Genomic DNA, 19399 nt, shown 5'->3' with positions numbered 1-19399 from the left:
GAATTCACAATATCAAAAAACTTCCTGTGACAAATTATTACAGATACAACACTTTCCTAATAAATTCCAGAGTTTTCTTTCCCTTTTATCATCTTTTACTCACTATTTCAAGTCTCAGTTTTTCTTCCATTTGTTAGCAAAAGCTTTTGGAAACTACTGTAACTGCTTTCTTAAAAACACTCAGAAAAATATTTAATATATTCACTTCACTCATATTTATTTAAGTGTCTTTCAGTATCATTAAATAGAGAAAAATAAGACTCAGCTGCATGTGATGAGAGGTTAATGAAAAGTTTGATTTAACAAATGCTTTTCCTTTGACAATAGATAGTAAATCCTGATGAAGTAGCTCCTTCCTCAACTGTAATAAGCCTTTATGTTCAGAGATTTTGACCCTACCATTGGTACAAACGAACCAGAGTATCTTCTTAAAAGTTTGTTCCATTTTATAACAGACTTGACCTTAAGTACATTCCATAACCAAGACACGGGTCTAGTCTGATGTCACTACAGATTACAAATCAAAAGCTGACTAAGCCAACAGAGTTTGGCTGGTCCTGGTTTCAGTAAGGGTAAGAGCTAGAGGGTCTGCTGTCCCTGCCCTCACCAGTGTGCTCCACATTACTAATTCTGAAACCATTGCTCATACTGCTGTATTTGTTGGTCAGGCATACCCATCAGAAGCACCTTCCCGGCACTTTCGCAGTAACTGCCTCAACTCTTCGTCATTCTCTACTTCAGGCACTTTTGCTAAAGCCTTAAAAATTCATACCAGGGGCTACACATGCATTAACTGTTCTTAGGCCGACCCTGTGCCCTCTCCTTCCCACGTCACTGGGAGGGTGCTCTATCTGCTCTTACACCGTCCCCGCAATCCTCTTTTCTTTGTACCTAGAACAGTACCTGAATACTCCTGTGTTTTACACGTACCAAGAGGGACAGAATTAGCTGAGGCAAGACAAAACGATTACACTGGAACAGTGTCACATGCTCTTTCTCAAAACACTTTGCTGCTGGTCCCCCATGCCCAGCCCTTGCCCCAAGGTGGACCGTTCCTTCTGTCCATACCCGCTCACAGCTGGAGAGCACCTGAGCCTCCCGCAGTGCCTGCTCCCACCCCTGCTCGACCACGGCCCACCCACCTCTCACACGCGCATAGACTTTGGTACCTGATGGCGAGCCTCACTCAGTTTTTAGACCAACAGCAAATATCAGAAGCTGGATTCAGGTAAGGTTTTCAAGTGGGGTTTTTTTGCATTTTGACAAACTCAGTAGTGTCCACACCCTGCTGCCTGCAGCAGTTACTGAAATTGTTAACTGAACACAATGTTCAAAAAGCAACACATTTCAGGTAAGTGCCACTGAAGCTAGGTGCAAGCTTTCACATCATGCTGCTCTGGTCATGCAAGCCACCTCCAACATCCCAACACACATCACTGGCAGCAGGCACCGACGTTCACATACGTGCTCTGTTATATTATCAGGCAGCAAGGCTGATAGAAACACTCTTATTTTTATCACTTTTGATGGACCTCACTGAACCTAGCAAGAATTATCACCGGTATTTTGACAAAACAAAAACACAAGCTGGAAAAAAGGTAGAGACATACTATCTCAAAAGCCAACAGATGGAAGGAAAAAAACCACAACACAATTACATCAGACACAAAGTATGGAGGTGGAAGAAAAATCCTCAGAAGTGAGAATATTTTGCATTTAGAGGAATGAAATGAAGAAAATTAATCCAATAGCATTTTGAGCAATGTTCTTGATAGTTGATTCTGGTAAGGAAAAAAAGTAGGAGGAGACCAATTTTATATAGAAGACTAAACAGGCAAATTTTAGCTGGGATCAATAAGATAAAATAAGGATGCACTTGAAAAATACCAGAAGAAAAAAAAAATGTTTAAAGGGAGGAAAATGCATTTCCCAGCATCTTGAGTGCATTTCATCTGTTTCTATAGGAGAAAAAAAAAAAAAAATCCATTTCTTAAATGATGTGACCTAACACAGCTTTAATAACAATCAGAGACTAAACTCTTAGGATCAATATGAGAAGATTCAATTAACAAGAATTGAAAAGATCAAACCTCAAGTTTACTACGCTGTATTCAGATTCATCTGTTCTCTCAGTACAAAGTTGTTCTAAAACGAAGATTAAAAAAAAAAAAAATCTATTTTTGTTTCACACCTAACACCACTGTCACTCACTATTTTCTATTAGCATATACAGCAAAGGTAGTTGATGTTTCTTTACTATCATGACATATAATCACTTGCTGTATTAATTTAAACAACTTCTTCCTATTTTTGATCAGAGGTGACTGTTTTCCGTAAAGCAAGGTCTTTATTTTCTCAAATAAAGACACTCCAGCGTACGCAGAAGCCATTCTATTAATGCAGCGCAAGCTGCTCCACTGTGGCCAGGTGCCAAGAATGGCTTTGCTCCGATTATCACAGCACTACGTCTTGCTCTATGCTAGTATAACTGATGTAATACAAAATGGGTTTCTTCATCAAGCAGATTACATGGGTCACTTAAACTTCAGATTTTTTTTGTACAACTGGGTTTTCTTTATCATCATTAACTTTCTATTCTTTTTTGCTTTCTAAATAATATATGCTAAAAAAAAAGCTGACACATTTGCAAAAGCACTCCCGTATTCTGCAATACTTTGTACACAATTCTTGTCTGTTTACACTCACTTGCGACATCAATTTTCATCACGGCTAGAAATATCTACTTCTCCAGGATCTGTAAGTTTCCAGTGTGTGCTATCAACCTTCTGCAGAATCTACATTTTTGTTTCAAAAACATACAGCTTTCTAACCCAGATGGCTACACTTTGCCATATGCGAACAAAGCACAAAACCAATGCTGTGCTGCAAATGCAGAGGCAGGCAGCTGCAGTATCTCTGATGCTATCGGGATATATCCGGTTTTATACTGTTACTTTGACAAACAGTAGAGATTGACAAATGTGGGCCAGTTCTGTCTCTCCTCTGCTTTGGAAAGCTCTCAAAAAAAAAGCTTAGATGCTTTTGTATGAGTAAGACCTAGGAAAGGTGCTTAGAGAATTGTAACTTATTAGAAATATCATGGCCAATTTTGCAACAATTGCTGCTTTGAGGACGTAAAGAAAGATAGAAAACACCACTTTTCCTTCCAACAGTTAGAATCTGTATTTGATAGCGCTTCAAAGATATTCCAGTATCTCTTAGCTAGACAGGAGGCAAGACAGATAAAACCGAGTTTGGGGGGAAAAAAAAGTAACTTTCTCCTCCTCCCCCCATACTTGGGACAGGCAGAAAACATTGAATAGACATAGTCCTCTATTGGTAAGATGAAAAAGCAGAAGTGTAAGAGCAGAGGGAAAAAACCACCACGACAGTACATAAAATACTGTGAGGGAGGCACTGAGAAAAAACAGGGATACAAAGAGAATCCATCTCTTCCTAATAACAAATATTAGGCTATAAGATTTTCAAAAGCAATTAGAAGCATGACTGCAACAAGTCTAGGCATATTCAACCTAGATACCAAACAACCTGAAGGAAAAGGCTTTCTTCCAATCTTTCCTGACCTGTTCACAATAATTTTGACTTAAAATAAGAGAAAGAAAAAAAAGAAAAGGAAAAAAAAAAAAAGGAAAAAAATCATTTAAGAAAGCACTGACCACAAAAGTCAAATTAACTCCCACCTCAAAAGGGAAAAAAGCCAGAAATGCGTAAGCTGAATATAATTATTAACAGCAGCAGCATTCTGATGAGGATTTGCAATCCCACTGGTTCAGTTTTCTTACCACATCATTCTAATATATCACTGGGAGCAAGAGAAATGGAGGCAATGCGTTGGGGGTTATATTAATACAATGACTGATGTATTAGCACTTATCTTTGCCAGAACACCTGCAGTTACCAACGTCCCGTCCTTCATCAGTGTCAATACTATGAAAAGAACGTTCTGCCAGGCTGCGATGGGGCTGCTAGACTAGCAACGTCAATGCAAACAACTGTATGGATCACCACCTCCACTGTGACTTTCCGTCTTGCAGCACAAACATTTTGACAACAAAATATGTCAGCTCACCATACCGTTGTCATAACAGGTCAAAACTTCAATGCTTTCAACATTTACACTTGAAAGTACCAACTGACTCTGAATATTTCACCCAGGGCAAATCAATGTATCAAACCCTACTCATCGCTTGCACAGATTCTGTGGGTTTCCACATCTTTTTGTGTATTTCTGACAGACTCTTTGTTCCCTTGAAGTCCCAGACACCTCGGACAAAGAATTATTATAAGGCTATCCATTAAAACCTCTGATGCATGGTAAAGAGCCTACTTAAGGAGTATGAGTGAGAACAAAGAACCACGGAGAGCAGACTTACAGTGTTTAAATACTAATAAAGACTTTAAATATATTACAGGACACCCTAACGTCAGGCTAAGTGTAAAGATTTATCCTAGTACTTTTAAGGAAATCAGCTAAGTGACGCAGTTATGTATTATTTACCCCTCCAAAAACATAAAGATACCGATTCTGCGCCAGCACACCCACAAGAAGTCTCACCAAGTGTTTACAATGGGATTTATACAGCCTCCAACCAGTTACCGAAGTTTGAAATAACTCTTGTAAGTATGCAGGACGAGCAACACCCTCCCCTTCAAAACAAAAACGCAAATTAAACTGAAAATCAAAATCTTCCGTCATGCATGGGTTTTAAAAAGGTTTAAACGGTAAGGTTTACCAAAGCCATCCTCGGTGCCGAGACAGCGGCGGCCTGCCCGCAGGAGGCTGTCCCGTCCCGCCACTTCCATTAACCCCAACTTCCGAGGAACCCGGGGAAACAAGGGCTCCCGTCCCACGACACAGGCTCCCCGCAGGTGCTGGAAGAGGGACGCCCGCTCCCAAAGCCCACCCGGAGGCGCCGTCTCCCGGGACGGGCCTCGCAGACGCTTCAGCGACCACCCGCGCACGTGCTCGCAGGGCCCGAGCAGCGCGGGGCGCAGCCGGGAGGGAAGGCAGGCCCCTTCCTGCGCCCCGCCACGCCAACCGCCTCGCAAGGGAGCCGAACGGCAAACCGCCGCCGCCAGAGCCCGCGGGCCGAAGCGCAGGGCCACGCGATCGGCTCTGACACCATGAAGTGTCACGTTCGCTCCGCGGAAAAGGGAGGCGAGAAAACCGGCTCCGCACCAGCCCCCGCGGGCACAGACCACCGCCGCCGCCCCCGGGCCCGGGCCCGAGCCCGCCCCCGCCGCTCACCCGCCTCCCCCTCTCGGTCCCGCGGCGCGGCAGGCAGCTCCCGCGGCTAGCGCCACACCTCCTCCCGCCGCTTCCGGCGCTCCCCAGACGTTGACGGAAACGCCCGCCTTCCTTCCACCACCGCCACCGTCTATTGGCCGGAAAGAGCGCTGGTCGCACCGCGTCGGCGGAAGAGCGCCGCCGTGCCGGGAGGGCGGTTGGAGCGGCGGCGGTGCGGGAGGGGTGTGACGCGTCCCGTCCCGTCCCGTCCCGTCCCGTCGGGGCCTGCGCGTCGTCCGGTGTCGCGTCGCACCATGGGCGCCCGCGCGGGCTGAGCCCCGCCGTGACGGGTAGGCCGGGGCGGCTGGTAGGCCGTTGCGGGGCCGGGGGCCGCGGCCCCTTGAGGGGAACAGGCGCGGGAGCAGGTGCGCGGGTGAGCCCCGGCCGTCCACCGCCCCCCCGCCCCGTGGTTCGGCGACGGCCGGAGCGGGGGCACCGCGGGGGGCAGGAGCGCCCGTTCACAGCCGGGGAGGCCGTTCGCCTCGCTTCTGGCTTTTGTGGTCGTAGGCGGGGAAGTAGCGGTTTGTCATCGCGCAGCAGCTGGGCAAAGCTAAATAAGCGGCCGGTCGGGGCCGCGGCGTGGTAGAGGAACCGCAGGGTGATGTTACTTACAGCGAAAGGCTTTAACACAACGCGTGGAAGTTTCTGAGTAGTCTGTAGTTCTCTTGCCTTGATATTGGTTTGCACGTACTGAGCTCTGACATGGGATTGCTTGTCTCAGCTGGGGTTTTCAGGAGGAAGGGGCGTCCCTGAGTGAGTTACCTGGATCTGCCTCTCCTGGGTGAATTTCTGGGTGAGACCAAGCAATTCTTCTCACGTCTTGACTATGCTGGAAATGCATTTAACAAGAAACTGTTGTTAAAACTCTTAATGTAGTTCCTGCTGGCAGCCTGGTCACCCAGTCCTATTGTCCCAAAGTTTTTGTAGTTAGATTAGTACGTAAGAGTAGCTTGATTCAGACCACGGATCCTTTTTGCGTACGTCTTTGGCTTGGGCAGATTGAAAGGCTCTTCCACTCTCCTGATAGTGTCAACTTTATTTACCTAATTCTGATCCTGTTTAATATTTGTCTTGTAATATTTAAGTGGCTACGTAAAGGTAAAACAGATTCAGCTCTAATAGTTTATTACATGCCTCTTGTGTAGGAAAGAAGTGTAGTAAGTGCTTAATACCCTTGTCTGGGACCAAGGAGAACATGCGTTCAGTTTCCTCCTTTACCACAGACTTTTGATGACAAGCTTGAGCCAAGCTCCTGCCACAACTAATGGTTTGTTGATTTGGGTCTAAACTCTGTTGATACTGTTAAATTAGAAATAAAATACGGTGTCTTCAGGATCAAGATAGAAGAACTCAAATTAGTTGGCCTGAATGAGCATAACAAACAGAAAAGTTTGTGCTTAAGTTGAAACGTTGATGTTAAGTCATGAAAATATCAGTAAATTCAGACTCCACTTGATGCTTCAGAGGCATCTGAACTATTTTGGTGGTGTCCTTATGTGTTCTGGGACAGAGTAGAAAAGCCAATTACTGAAGTTAATCATTGTCTTCTCGTGGTGTTCTCAACATGAGTGACAGATGCTGCAATAAGCATATTGGATTCAAGCAAAACATACTCATGTACCCGATATGTTTTGCAGGAGACTTAATCATTACTGGCAGATGGCTCTTGTCAAAGAATGGCTTCTTTTAGTTCGAGTTGTTGGAAAAGACAAAAAAGATTGAGTTCAAGAAGTCATAGTTGTGGGAGACAACTCCATCCTGAAAGTTAGTATGTGAAAATGATAAATGAAGAAGGCATTAATATTACAGAGAGGCTATTACATTAATGGGAGTTGTGCTCAACCCCAGGGAGATAATGTACTGGCTTCCAGCTGGTGCTTTAAAGTTAAGTGACCAGGTAATACCCTGAAGATCAGGGAAGCCCCGTAAAAGCATTCAGTATAAAACAGAAATGTTTTCATTTGTTGGGGAGATCTAGCAGGATATAGAAACTAGGTTGTACATGACTCTCAAGTGAGTCCCCTGCAGCAAGTAGAAAGCTCAGATGGTTTTGGGAGGGTTTTTGGTTTTTTGTCAGCCTGTGAAGTGAAAACCTATAAAGCAGAGAGACTGGTGATCAAGGAGGAAGAACGTGATGAAAATGTTAAACTTGTATTGGACTGTTCTATGCAGTTAGAAAATTCCTGAAGTAAAAGGACTCTGAGCCTTGTAATGATGAGCCTCCAGATGAGATGTGTCTCATCTAGAGAGTTAGCTTAAGGCTGGAATTGACTTTTTTTAACACACACACACACACACACACACACACACACACAGAGCTAGAAAACGTCAGACCAATAAATGTGAAGCTGCTGTGGCAGGTTTGGCATCCATAAATGAAGGGAGGAAAAAAAAGCTATTGTTTATATGGTGTTGGCACTTGGTATCCCCACAGGGGCTTCATGGTGGTTAAAAAAAAAAAAAAACCCTAATGGATTTGTTATAGCAGAGTTACAATTGATACATGATGTTTTGTTAAGGTTTATCGGGTGGGAAGAATTGTGCCGGTAGTTGGATCTAAAACTGCATTTATACCACTGTATTCACAACAGATAACCAGAAATCTGCATTTTAACATGCTCAAACTTTTTGAGAGGTTGGCTTTGGTAGAATATTATTTTTGAATGTTCTGCAGAAGACTTAGTAAGGACAATGAGGCTTTTAATCGGATAATAATGGCCCAAATATTGCCGTTGCGCAAACCTGCCAGTGTATCTGCTGGCTTAAATAAGATACCTATAAACCATCTCAATGACCCCTTAGTATTTAGAAGAGGAAGTCCTCCTGCAGATCTGGGGAAATACTCTTTCCTGGATTGGTAAATTTGAACCTTTGCCATCAGTTTTGCTTTACAGTTACTGTACTTCCTCTTTTATTAAAATTGTGCCTGTCCAGCGAGTCAGACATTAAAAGTAAGAAATCCTGGCACGATAGTCCTAAACAATACAAATTGCTAAGAATATCTGGGCCGTCGGAGCAGCAAGACTGTTTCGCTTAAATTTGTCCAGGGGACTAGAAACAAAGCTCAGCCTCAGCTCTCTGGGAGCCAGTGCTCCAGGGTGCAACTCTTTCAGCTTGCTTCTGGAAAAAGTAGTGTACAGCTGAACACGGCAGTTCTGTAACTTGCGTTCATTAATAATTTCCTATTGACTGAGCTGTTAGGCCTGTAGTAATCTTCACATGACATACCACCTTCTCTTTGGAGGTTTGCACTGCGGTGTTGCGGAATACGCAAGCTGATTGCTCTCCAGTCATGCCATCCTCGCTGGCGTCTGTCCATTAATATGGGGCCTGCTTGGTCTCCTGTTACAAGGTGCTCGAGCTTCTCTTGTCTTTTAGGCAGAGTAAAATTGCTATCTACAGTGTGAGGTTCACCTCTGCTGTTTTCTCCTCCGCTGTTGCAATATATTAGCATAGGCAACATACCACAATGCAGCGCTAAGGTAGCTCTTACCGTGTCCTTTGTATCCACCGTACATCTGGATAACTGCACTTCGGGCCATCTATTCGCGTGGCATGTTGCCAAGTCAGCCTGGTTAGGCTTGTCAAGGATACTAATGCCAAGCAGCAAGGAATTTGGGATAATGAACCCCGGCTGCGTAACACCAGATGCAAAGTATGGCCTTTATTGCAAATTTATTCTGTTTTCATTTGCTTAACCTTTATGTTGCCGTTTCTGCTCATGCCAAAAAATACAGTTTCGGAACATGGAAGAACTCAAAATTCAATCAGTTGGAAACTGGCACTCAAATGAATTGTGATACAGTAAGCATGTCAGGAAAGAGAAGCAAAACGCTTGGATAATCAGTGTCTGCGGGGAATGTCAGGTCTTCAGATGACTGAATCATGCAATGCCAGAAAATAACCACAGCCGGATTAGAGTGTGATATTAGTTACTTTGTTGGCACTTGGCCAAGCAACCTGCTCAGACTCACTACCCAAAAAGTCCCCTAAGAAATTGTATGTACTATGATGGATGTTGGTTTCTAATACTTAGTTTCTTTCATCCTTTCAGCAGCTTTTGTCTGCATTTTTAAAATGAGTTGGTCTTGCTGAAGAAATGGCTTGATCCTCAGTTAGGAATCAGCTAGAGGTGCCGAGAAGCAGGAATGAGGCTGCAGGAAACTGGATAAGTAGGTAGTAATTGGACTGCGTAGGGAATGTTTTTGCTGTGCTGTTTGGTGTGCCCTCTCATAAGGGTTGTGCTTTATTCCGATCTTAAATTTTACTCACTTAGCTCTTGGACCAAGCCATGGCTACAGAATGGATCAGAGGGACAAAGTGTCTGGCACAGACTTTAGCACCACTTAAAATTTTGGGAAATGTCCAAACATGAGGAAAAACGTAACACTGTTCAGTTAGTCTTTACCTAGTGGTATGATGTGTATGCAGTTATAAAAAGGTTTTTGAATTGATTCATTGTTTCTCTGCATATTCTTGGCTACTTAGTTTCAAGAGCTTAAAAGAGATTGGAAATGAAAACGGCTTTGGGGTTTCCCTGGTTCCTGCCAGTATAGAGCTGCTTAATCAGGAGGAGCAGGAGGAGGGGGAGTGCCTCTAGGGGAGATGCTGTCTATGGTCAGCTCTGGACACTTGCAGTTCCAGACCAGCGTAGAAGCCTGAGCAATAGATACAAGAGGAAATACTTGCTGCTTTAGCAGCTGAGATACATTTTAAAGCCAATGCAGTATCTTTCCCCCCGCCTTAATAATTAGCACTCTGCTTTAGGGAAGCTTCCCCCCCGCCCTTAACTGAATGTGGTTTATTCTATGTTGAATACAGCTGAATGGAAACTTGCATATAGAATCAGAACATGCAGCTACTTGAACAAAGGTCATTAATTTCACAAATTGGCCAGAATGTTTAATAAATGGAGATTACTTGTTTCTTTCTGGACCTAAACCTTTCTTTACTGCACAAATCAGCAGAGGCTTATTTTAAGTACACTGACTCGTCTGTTTTTTCATGATTTGCAAATTGACTCGCATACAGCAAAAATATGCTTTGGATCCAGGGGAGGGAATGTATGTCTTCTGTAGCACGTGAAGGCATATACAAATTTCATGTAAAATGATGAAAGGGAAATGAAAGCTATGCTTTCCTGCAACTTTATCATGACCGTCTGGGCTAGGTTTGAAAAACAACTTTTTAAAAGTCTTGCAACTGTTTTATAATTGATTGCTCTGTTGAATACAATTTAACTCTTCTCTCTTTTGCTTTTCATCAGAAAAATGAGTGGTGGGTTGGCACCAAGCAAAAGCACGGTGTATGTGTCCAATTTACCCTTTGCTTTGACAAACAACGATCTATATAGGGTAAGTTTTTAAGAGCTTCATTGGGCAGATTAAACTTGTTGACAACGATTTTGAGTGTAAATACAATACTGATATATATATATATCTTACTTAGAAAAGTTTGTCTTGATAAATTTATTACTAACGAAATGCAATTGTCTATTGTTAAATCTTTTTATTTTGTTTTATATTTCAGATATTTTCAAAGTATGGGAAAGTTGTCAAGTAAGTGACCTGATATGGCCTGCTGTTTTTGTAGCTTTCATTTTAAGTATTTAATGTCTTTGCTTCACTCTAAAGTCTTGTGCTTTTTATAATTTAAGTATGAATGTGGAACTGTATTGAAGTCCTGTGCATTTTTAATAAAGTATAAATTTAATTAACAACTGGAAGTCCTTGCAGTTACACGCATAATGTAAGAATATTTGCGTTGGGGACAGGTTTTGCTAACCACTTCTTAAGAGCAAGTAGAATGTTGTTATATACCAATGGTCTTTTCTCTGAAATAGTTGAAACAGTATTCTTCTAGTAAGTGTTGTTCCCCCTCCCCCGAACACCACCTGGGACACAAGTGGATAAGTGTAAAAGTGGGAGCTTCTACTTATGTGAGCTAGATGTCACAATTCCCACAAACAGTTCCCACAACTGCAATGTACGATTCCTCTATTTGTGGTTCTAGAGGGACTTGTTATTGTGACTGCTGAGTATTATATTTAAGATTAGACATAAGCCTGCATAGTAACGGCTTTTAATATGTGGGGTATTCATGAACAGTACTTGTGAGTACCTGCCTCTATGTTCAAGTGATGGAAATAAATGCCACAGTAAGGAACTTGCTGTTTTGTTTTCTTTATTTATTTTTTAACTGGTCAGAATAATGAGATTCAAGACTTCAGTTTTCAACCCTACACCAGCAAATATCTACTCCAACTTTTAGTAGTAATAATCTGTGAGATACAGAGTTAAATTCAAAGTTTTTAAAGTCTCAGGAGTGTGTTTCAGGTGACAAATAGCAGGAAAAGCCAAACTACAACTTTAGTAAAACATATTTTTTAAATCGACCGAGAGGAAAACCCTTATGTAGGGCTCTGGCAGACATGCAGTGACCAATACAACTGGACAGCTACAGCCTTTATTGTTTCCAGGGTGGGGTGTATGAACTGTTTTAGTTGATTGCTGAACTACCGATTTAGGAAAACCCTGAGCAAAGGTTGTTGTAGTAATGCTGGTGTTTAAAATCCATTGAGGGGCCTGTTCTCCATAAATTTGACACTTCTGACGTCCCTGCTATCATTTGGTAATGTACCTATACTCTGTGTTTGGGGGTGGGGGTCTCCTACTGTCTTGGCTTTTGAACTTGTTCGATAGGAGGATGAGAATTGTATGAAGTTTTGACTGTATGATGCATTGCATATTTTAAAGGTGTCATAGCAGCATTCTCTCTTTTATTTTTTTTCCTTTATTAATAGTTTCTAGTGTTTTATTTGGGGGTTTTTTTGACTGTCATAGACAACAGAAATGGTGTTTTCAGATGCCTATGCAAAAGAAATCCTGCACTGCATCCTGTGTGAAAGCAGCTAATTTAGAACTTGCAATTCTGTCTGCACAGTTACTGTTTTCCACCACCTATATATTGTTTTGCAAAAAATTCAGTTACTGATACCTAATTTTTCCTGACATTTTGCTAGTCACTGCCAGAAGTTAAACCGAATGCAAAGAGTCACAGAATACCATGTGTAAAATACTACCATGATTTTTTTTTTTGTATCTAGCAAAATTTGTTTCCAGTTTGTCCCTTTGCAAGCTGACCTGACTATAAGCAGTGCAGATGCTGTGGGATTCTACTGGTATTCCCATTTTGCTGCGAAACTGAGGCTAACAAGGATCAGTTTTCCTGTTTGTAACTAGTTGTTAATTCCCAACAAAAGTCTTTTCAAATATTAGCTTGATTTCTGTAGTGTCTTTGTTCAGGGACTTTAAAACACTTTGCAGAAAGCTTTGCGATGTTATCTAGGTCAGCTTTAACTTAACTAAATAAGCTTTAATAGACCTTTTTTTCAAGTGTGTCTTGACTCAGCAAAATCGTGCTGACTTTTTTCCACACTGCATTTCTCACCCCAATACATCCTGACTATTATGATTTCAGCTCAGTTCGTTCAGTGAGAAATCAGACTTTCTAGGGCTCCAAGAAGTTGCTGACTTTTTGAAGATTTGTCACACTTGTTTCTTTCTACACTTGTGTTATTAACTGGTACGTTCAATATCCCAAGTAGAAGCTTGACAGTCATATTAGGGTTCCGTTGGAACTCTTGGAAGAGTAACTTGGCAAAAGAATTCATTGAATTGTTCTAAAGTCGGTTTTATTGCTACTTCAACTCAATGCATTCAATTGGACACATCCTTGTCCAAGAGGCTTTGGTAGAAAAACTGTTCTAAGCTCTATCTTTCTGTGCATATATTTGGGGGGAAATTGAGCTTTCTTTACTGAGCTCTTATTTTATACACTTTTTACTATGTAGGTCATCTGTTACTTATACAGGTTCTCTGGTAGGCCTTCTGCATTGAAGCGGGGTTTGTTTGGGGTTTGTTTGGAAAAAGGTCCTATTACTTTTTGGCTTACTTTATGGCTGAGCCTTGTTCTGCCCATGGTGGACATAAGGAGGAGTTTATTCCCTACTTTTTAACATGTTCTTTTATTTTTATGTACATGCAGACTGGCATCCTGTTTCCCACTGTTTTTTGAGGGTTTTTAGGGCTAAATACAATTGATGTTAAGATTGACAGAATTGAGGTTGTGTGGGTGTCCCCTCCCCCTTCACCTCTTGTCATTCTTTTTCTTTGTCTGTTGCTTTTACTGGGTCTAAATCTTTCTTGAATTTCTTGATGTGCTACTGGAGCTGTTGATTCCAATGTTAGACTGAAGATTTCGTTTGTATGTCATGTAAAATAACACATGCATCCATGACCTGCTTGGATTCCAGCTGGAGACATTTGTAGAACAGTACTGCATATACTTATTGTTTCCTATCGTGAACCTGTTTAACTGGTCGGTCCTACAGAAATACAGACTTCTCAGTTCGGATGCAGTTCAATATACTGTGTTTTTCAGCAACGATAGCAATTGTCAAGATTACTCCTGAATTTTAATTTCATCTCCAATATGTGTAGTTCCCTCCAGTTAGGTTGTCTGCAAATCTGGAGAGTATGTTCTCTGTTCTTCAAGTCATCCAAGGGAATAAAGAATGATACTGGACCCAGAAAGACCCCCACATACTTTTTAAAATCATCTCCGCTCTACCTGTAAGCACATGGCCTGGTTAGCCGTTCCTTTGAATTTCTGTTTAATGAGCCTTTCTGTTGTTAAATGTACTTTATTTTCTTTTTGCTGTATAACAAAGCTAAGATCCCACTGAGATCTTTAAGGAAAAAATACCTCTGAAGTAATTTTAGTGTATCAATAATGTGGTTATATGTTTTCAGAGTTACTATTATGAAAGACAAAGACACCAGGAAGAGCAAAGGAGTTGCCTTTATTTTGTTTTTGGATAAAGAATCTGCACAAAACTGTTCTCGGGCACTTAATAACAAACAGGTAAATTGTGGAAAGTTGTTTTGGTAGGAGGGCTGGGTTTACAGCCCCAAAATATTTACCTTTTTTTCCAATTTGTTGTAGTTGTTTGGGAGAGTAATAAAAGCAAGTATTGCCATTGATAATGGAAGAGCAGCAGAATTCATTCGCAGGCGTAACTACTTTGATAAGTCCAAGTGTTACGAATGTGGGGTGAGTAAAACCAAAAATTAACTACTCTATTCCAGCTTTTTTCTTCAGTTTGGCCATTGCTAATCCTGCCCGTGGTGTTAAAATAAATTTTTCTGTTGATACTATCAACTTGTATAGCAGTTGTACCATTTTCAAGAATGACAGTACACCTTTTGTCTTTTATTTGAGATTTTGGGGGTGGGGGAAAATATGTGCTTATAATTGCTGCTTAACATGCTGATGAGCAGACAGAAACGAGTATCAGCTTAAAGCTGTATGAGAAGGAAAACCTCCTCATCTTTGCTTCAAAATACCTGCTTTTGCTGTATCTGCGAGAGTTCATGATATAGTTGGCGGTTAAATAAATATTGGAAACAACTGTTTTTACACAGAATAAGCGTGTTTTAAATTTCAGGCAATTCCTCACTTTTCCTTAATATAATAACATAGGAGACTGAAATTTGGGTAGTATTTAACATCAAATACGAACTTGATTTATATTCATAACACTTTTGAGAGCAAAAGTGCTGACTTACTCCTATTTCTTAAACTGTTAATGCTGAGGTTTATATCTTGTCTTGAACATAAACTGTGCTGTAGTGTATTCAGCTATTGCAGCAGCCAGAGAAAATCTACTTTGCTCATAGCTTGTTCTCAGTTTGCAGTTAAACATGCGTATCGCCACTGATCTCTTTGTTTCCATGGCAAGCTTATAGAGAAGAGTTTGTCTTCTGTGTGCTAATTCAGCGTTCCATTTGTCTTACTAATTGCTTCCATTTTTTCCCCCGTGAACTGTCTTACATTAACTTTCCTCATGATATGTTTCAACATATAGTTGTTTGTAAGGGTTTCTGTTAAGCAATATTTCTTTTTCTCCAAGGAAGCAGGACACTTAAGTTATGCTTGTCCTAAAAATATGCTGGGAGAGCGGGAGCCACCAAAAAAAAAAGAAAAGAAGAAGAGAAAAAAAATAGTTGAGCCAGAAGAAGTGTATGTATATTTATTTGTGTGTTAATACTTCTTTTAGGCAGCTTTTTCATACTGAACACTTAAAATAAAGATCTATGTATTTTTCTCTCTCTGCACAACGAAGTGAGGAGGAAGAAGAAAGCGAAGAGGAAGGAGAAGACCCTGCTCTAGATAGCCTCAGCCAAGCCATAGCTTTTCAGGTACAAAATTGAAGCATTGTGTATTTACTGTTATTTAAATGCAACTCTACTTCCTTTTTTTAGCTGCTTCTCAAAAGCTCTGAGATACATACGTAAGTCTGTCCACTCTGTAGCACTTGGGGCACCCTTCCCTGACAGTAGTTGGTGACTATAGTTGGTTTCTTCATATTGCAGGCATGTTCAGTTGTCTCTTTTTTTTTTTTTTTTTTTTTTTTTTTACTGTTTCACTAGTGCTGTGTTTGTGCATTGCGATTCTTTCTTTCCTTCAAGCTCCTTTGCTGTTTAGTTTCCTGTCATCTCTGCTGTGATGCTATATTAGGTTTCTGGTCCACAAATCCCTCTTTACTCTGTTAACTGAGCAACCGGAAGAACGGTGATGTATAAATGACCAGGTACATCCTCTGCCCTCACTCACTAGAATATCTTTGAACAACGTCTATTTCTGGAGCACTTCCTTTGCCTAATACAGTCCATTGCAGTCTCTAATAGACCTCTTCTCTGAAAACATATTTAATGCATTTTTTGTTATGTAGATAGATAGTCTGACAGCGGTATTACTATCTTCTTTAATACTTCTTTACAGGCTTTTGCTTCACTACACAGAGCAAGCCTGACCCGATGTTCAAATTTCATGGCTCCCTAGTCCTCAGCTGTCCCCTGTGTGCCCCTGTTCCCCCAAAAAAACCCTCAGAGTTTCTAAGATAACTTTGTCCTGAATATGACTGTAATGAGTGCAAAACTTTTACATGATGTAGTCCAAAAAAATGATGCAAATATGCACATTATCCCCCTACACACCCTCCGAGAACTCCACAATTGGAAGTAAAACCTATAAATGTAAACAAGCCAGGAAACATTCCCATTTCTCTCACCATCCAAAGATTTTAACTGAGATAGCATGTTTCCCAGTAAAAATAGGAAGCATCTATTTAAACCTTTAGTTGAATAACCTTTACATTCCTGAAGACATTAATTTCCTGAATGAATCACTGCAAAAGCCAACAGATAGAAGACTTGTTAGTGGAACAAAGCTGATTCAATAATGTCAATTTAAAATGCGATGCATTCTTTGCTTCAGATCTAAGCTGCTCTATAGTTCTGCAAGTTTGCCAGGTGCAAAGTTCCTCTCTTGGAAAATAGAGCGTACTCCATGTGGCCTGCGTTGGTGCAGAAGACTTACTGTTTGCACGCGAGAACTACTTTCAGAAATGTTTTCTAATGCATTCATCGCACAGTTTATCTGGAAATTGAGATAAACCCTTTAAATTCTTTAACTCATTAAATAATTCAATGCTTTTTAATAATTAGCATTATTATTTGTAATGCATCTTAATTTTTCTTAATCCTAGCTAATACTTTTCATTTTCACTGTAGCAAGCCAAAATTGAGGAAGAGCAACAAAGATGGACGCAGACTGCAGGGGAATCTTCAATTTCAGATGATTCAAAACGTCCACGGATTAAGAAAAGTGCTTATTTCAGTGATGAGGAAGAACTTAGTGATTGAAATAATACTGTTTTATATGCACATATAATATATATAGTGTACATTTTGTAAAGTGCTACAAAGATATCAGTAATACAGGTTTGTCTTGGTGTTGAAGACACTTAATGAAAATCATGTTGTAGTTCTACCCTGCCCCTCAAACCTCCCATTTTTTTGATATCTCTCTCTCTCTCTCTCTCTCTCTCAACTTCACCCTTCAAGGCAGCTTCTTAAGAAAACAATGTGTTTCTACACTTAAATCCAGAAAAGTATCGGGGAAAATGCTTCTTGCAGTCAGTGTCTAGACCCAAACCCTGGCAATGAAATCTTTCATAAGATAATTTCCGTAAGTTTTTTTTCCTAAGAGGAGTTCCTCTTAGGATCACTGTTAGCACCACTGATGCTTTATGTATTGGTCTGTTTCTTGCCTGTTTGGAAGCAGTGCTTTAGTAGTACTTCAGTAGTATATGAATCTCTCACTAGTTCCTCTGCATAGGGTTGAATTTCAGCCTTAAGCATTGTACTAGTCTTTTTAACTCTTCATGCAGTAATATAATAAATTTATAAGTCACATAAGCTTGGTCTGTGAAATCATTTTAGACTAAACAATACATCTCTGTTTTCCAAAAGGATATATTAAGATGTTGATCTTCTGTCTCATGCACAATTTTAGTAACTTGCTGTACATTTTATAGTACCATATAGCCTATATAAAATACAGGCTTCATAGGAGATGCAAGTTAAAAGTTACATGATGATTAGTTCAGTCTTAATCTTCATACTTAATATTTTTTTTAAGAGTGATAGTTCTGTTGCTCTTGCATTAAAATTGAGAATAGCCATATGTTTTAAAAATGGGAATTTGCATATGTTTTAATATGCTCTAATCTGATATTGAAAGTCTCTTGCTGTGATAAGGGCCTATACTGCGCTGTTTCTTCTAACTGCAGTTTGGGTGCCTAAGATGGTAATTATGGTTATGCACAGGTTTTTAAATATACTTGTATCTAACATGGATCACAGTCCTGTCTTCTCAGGCATCTGAACCTGCTGGCAAAATCTGGAGAGCACAGAGTTTCCTACGTGCTTAAAAATCAGCTTGTATGTGTACTTGGAACTGTCATGGTCTCCAAGCAAAGTGTGCTGGTGTCTATTTTGCACCTAAAGCTGTTCAGATCTTTTAAATAGTCTCCATCCTTAAATCCCTGTAGGGTTCTAGTCGGGTTTTCCTAAAAAGCCTCACAGACACATTAGAACAGTACAAAGCCCTGCAGCAGTGATCACTCCCAAAACCACAGACACATGGTGATGGTGGTAACCCTTTTGTATTGGCCACTTTGTATAGTCAAACTTTGCATTTTTAAGAGGCACAATATAAAATGCTTTCACGCTTAGCCTCTGCTTCTATTTTCAGCTCTTCCTGTTGCTATCAGGACTTGGTTTTCTTCCAAATATAGAAAATGTAAATCGAAATATACCATTACATATTCTTACCTAATACCAATTTACATTCAAATATATAACTGGATGCAAAGAAAAGACACCCACATCCCTCTAAGCAGTCACATTCAGAAGGTCATTCTGGGGTCTTCTGTTGCTACTTTCACAAGAACTCAGAAACAAGAATAAGGTAATAAAGTGAAAAATTTTTCTGTATAAACTACTCAAGCCACAGACTGGGAAGAAATATTGGGCTTTAGGCATAGGAAGGTCTTGGACTCAGTAATCCAAAGAATGTTTTTAAGACTTACTTTGTGACTTTCTGCTGAAAGCACTATATATTCAGGCTGGTTAAATCTGAAGCTTCTTTGCTGAATTTTGGAAAGGTCTTTTGCTACTGAGTAGCTAAGTGCTAAAGTGCCAGGTGTAACTTAGTGTTAATAAATGCAAAACACTGTACATCATGTGTGTAATAATAACGACTGAGGAGTTCTAAACTTCTAAGGAAGAAAATCTTGCTGCCACCATGCTTCTCTGCAAATGCTAGGTTAGGGCTCAGTGGCAGTAAAAAAAAAAAAAGAAAAAGAGAGCAAAACAAACACAAAAATATTATGCCACTACTTAAAATCAGCGTTTGTCATCTTCTCCAATACCATGTTCAATGCTGTTTTTTAAAAAAGATGGAAAACTAAAATGCAACAGAGGACCAGTTTGATATTGTCCATGACTTTGATTTGGGAATGTTTGATAGCTTGTAAGAATTAAGTTTTTAATGAAGTGGTTGGGCAGCAAGTTTCAAGCTTTTATTTCATTACACTGTGTAACGTAGTAGTGGAACTCACTGCTATAAGACTTTTTTCAGGATCATAGGGTCAAAAGGATTAGACTTGTATGTGAAACGTGA

General features: G+C 40.5%; 2 protein-coding genes across 8 annotated transcripts in view; one reads left to right on the top strand and one right to left on the bottom strand.

The window, feature by feature from the left end:
• The window catches only part of PPHLN1 (periphilin 1), a 79132-nt gene extending 73803 nt beyond the window's left edge, over positions 1-5329 (bottom strand). For all 3 annotated transcript variants that reach the window (XM_076331437.1, XM_076331447.1, XM_076331456.1), the window contains exon 1: positions 5270-5329. The gene's annotated coding sequence lies outside the window, so the exon portion shown is untranslated. The remainder of the gene's footprint in view (positions 1-5269) is intronic.
• Positions 5330-5491: 162 nt separating this feature from the next.
• Positions 5492-17631, top strand: ZCRB1 (zinc finger CCHC-type and RNA binding motif containing 1). 5 transcript variants are annotated; one of them, XM_076331395.1, is made up of 8 exons: positions 5492-5598; positions 10575-10662; positions 10838-10866; positions 14122-14233; positions 14315-14422; positions 15282-15391; positions 15462-15570; positions 16945-17631. In XM_076331395.1, exons 2-8 carry the CDS (start codon positions 10579-10581, stop codon positions 17074-17076), a joined length of 684 nt encoding a protein of 227 aa, XP_076187510.1. In that variant the 5' UTR covers positions 5492-5598; positions 10575-10578; the 3' UTR covers positions 17077-17631. The 5 variants fall into 5 exon arrangements, with proteins under 5 accessions (XP_076187510.1, XP_076187538.1, XP_076187529.1 ...); XM_076331423.1 differs by having other exon boundaries at positions 5493-5598; positions 15495-15570; XM_076331414.1 differs by lacking the exons at positions 5492-5598; positions 10575-10662; positions 10838-10866 and adding exons at positions 13787-13941; positions 15841-15962 and having other exon boundaries at positions 16945-17026.
• The last annotated feature ends 1768 nt before the right edge of the window (positions 17632-19399 follow it).

The sequence above is a fragment of the Aptenodytes patagonicus genome, chromosome 1, assembly GCF_965638725.1.
Source record: "Aptenodytes patagonicus chromosome 1, bAptPat1.pri.cur, whole genome shotgun sequence".
In the NCBI taxonomy this organism is placed as follows: domain Eukaryota; kingdom Metazoa; phylum Chordata; class Aves; order Sphenisciformes; family Spheniscidae; genus Aptenodytes; species Aptenodytes patagonicus.
This window is presented reverse-complemented; position numbering and strand designations above follow the sequence as displayed.

What these genes read in the sequence shown, in the direction of transcription:
- ZCRB1 (XM_076331386.1), top strand. Translation starts at nt 13,802, where the DNA reads ATGTGTAGTTCCCTCCAGTTAGGTTGTCTGCAAATCTGGAGAGTATGT. An exon ending in GGGCACTTAATAACAAACAG is followed by an intron (nt 14,234 to 14,314) that starts GTAAATTGTGGA and finishes AATTTGTTGTAG; the next exon opens with TTGTTTGGGAGAGTAATAAA. An exon ending in ATAGTTGAGCCAGAAGAAGT is followed by an intron (nt 15,392 to 15,461) that starts GTATGTATATTT and finishes CTTAAAATAAAG; the next exon opens with ATCTATGTATTTTTCTCTCT.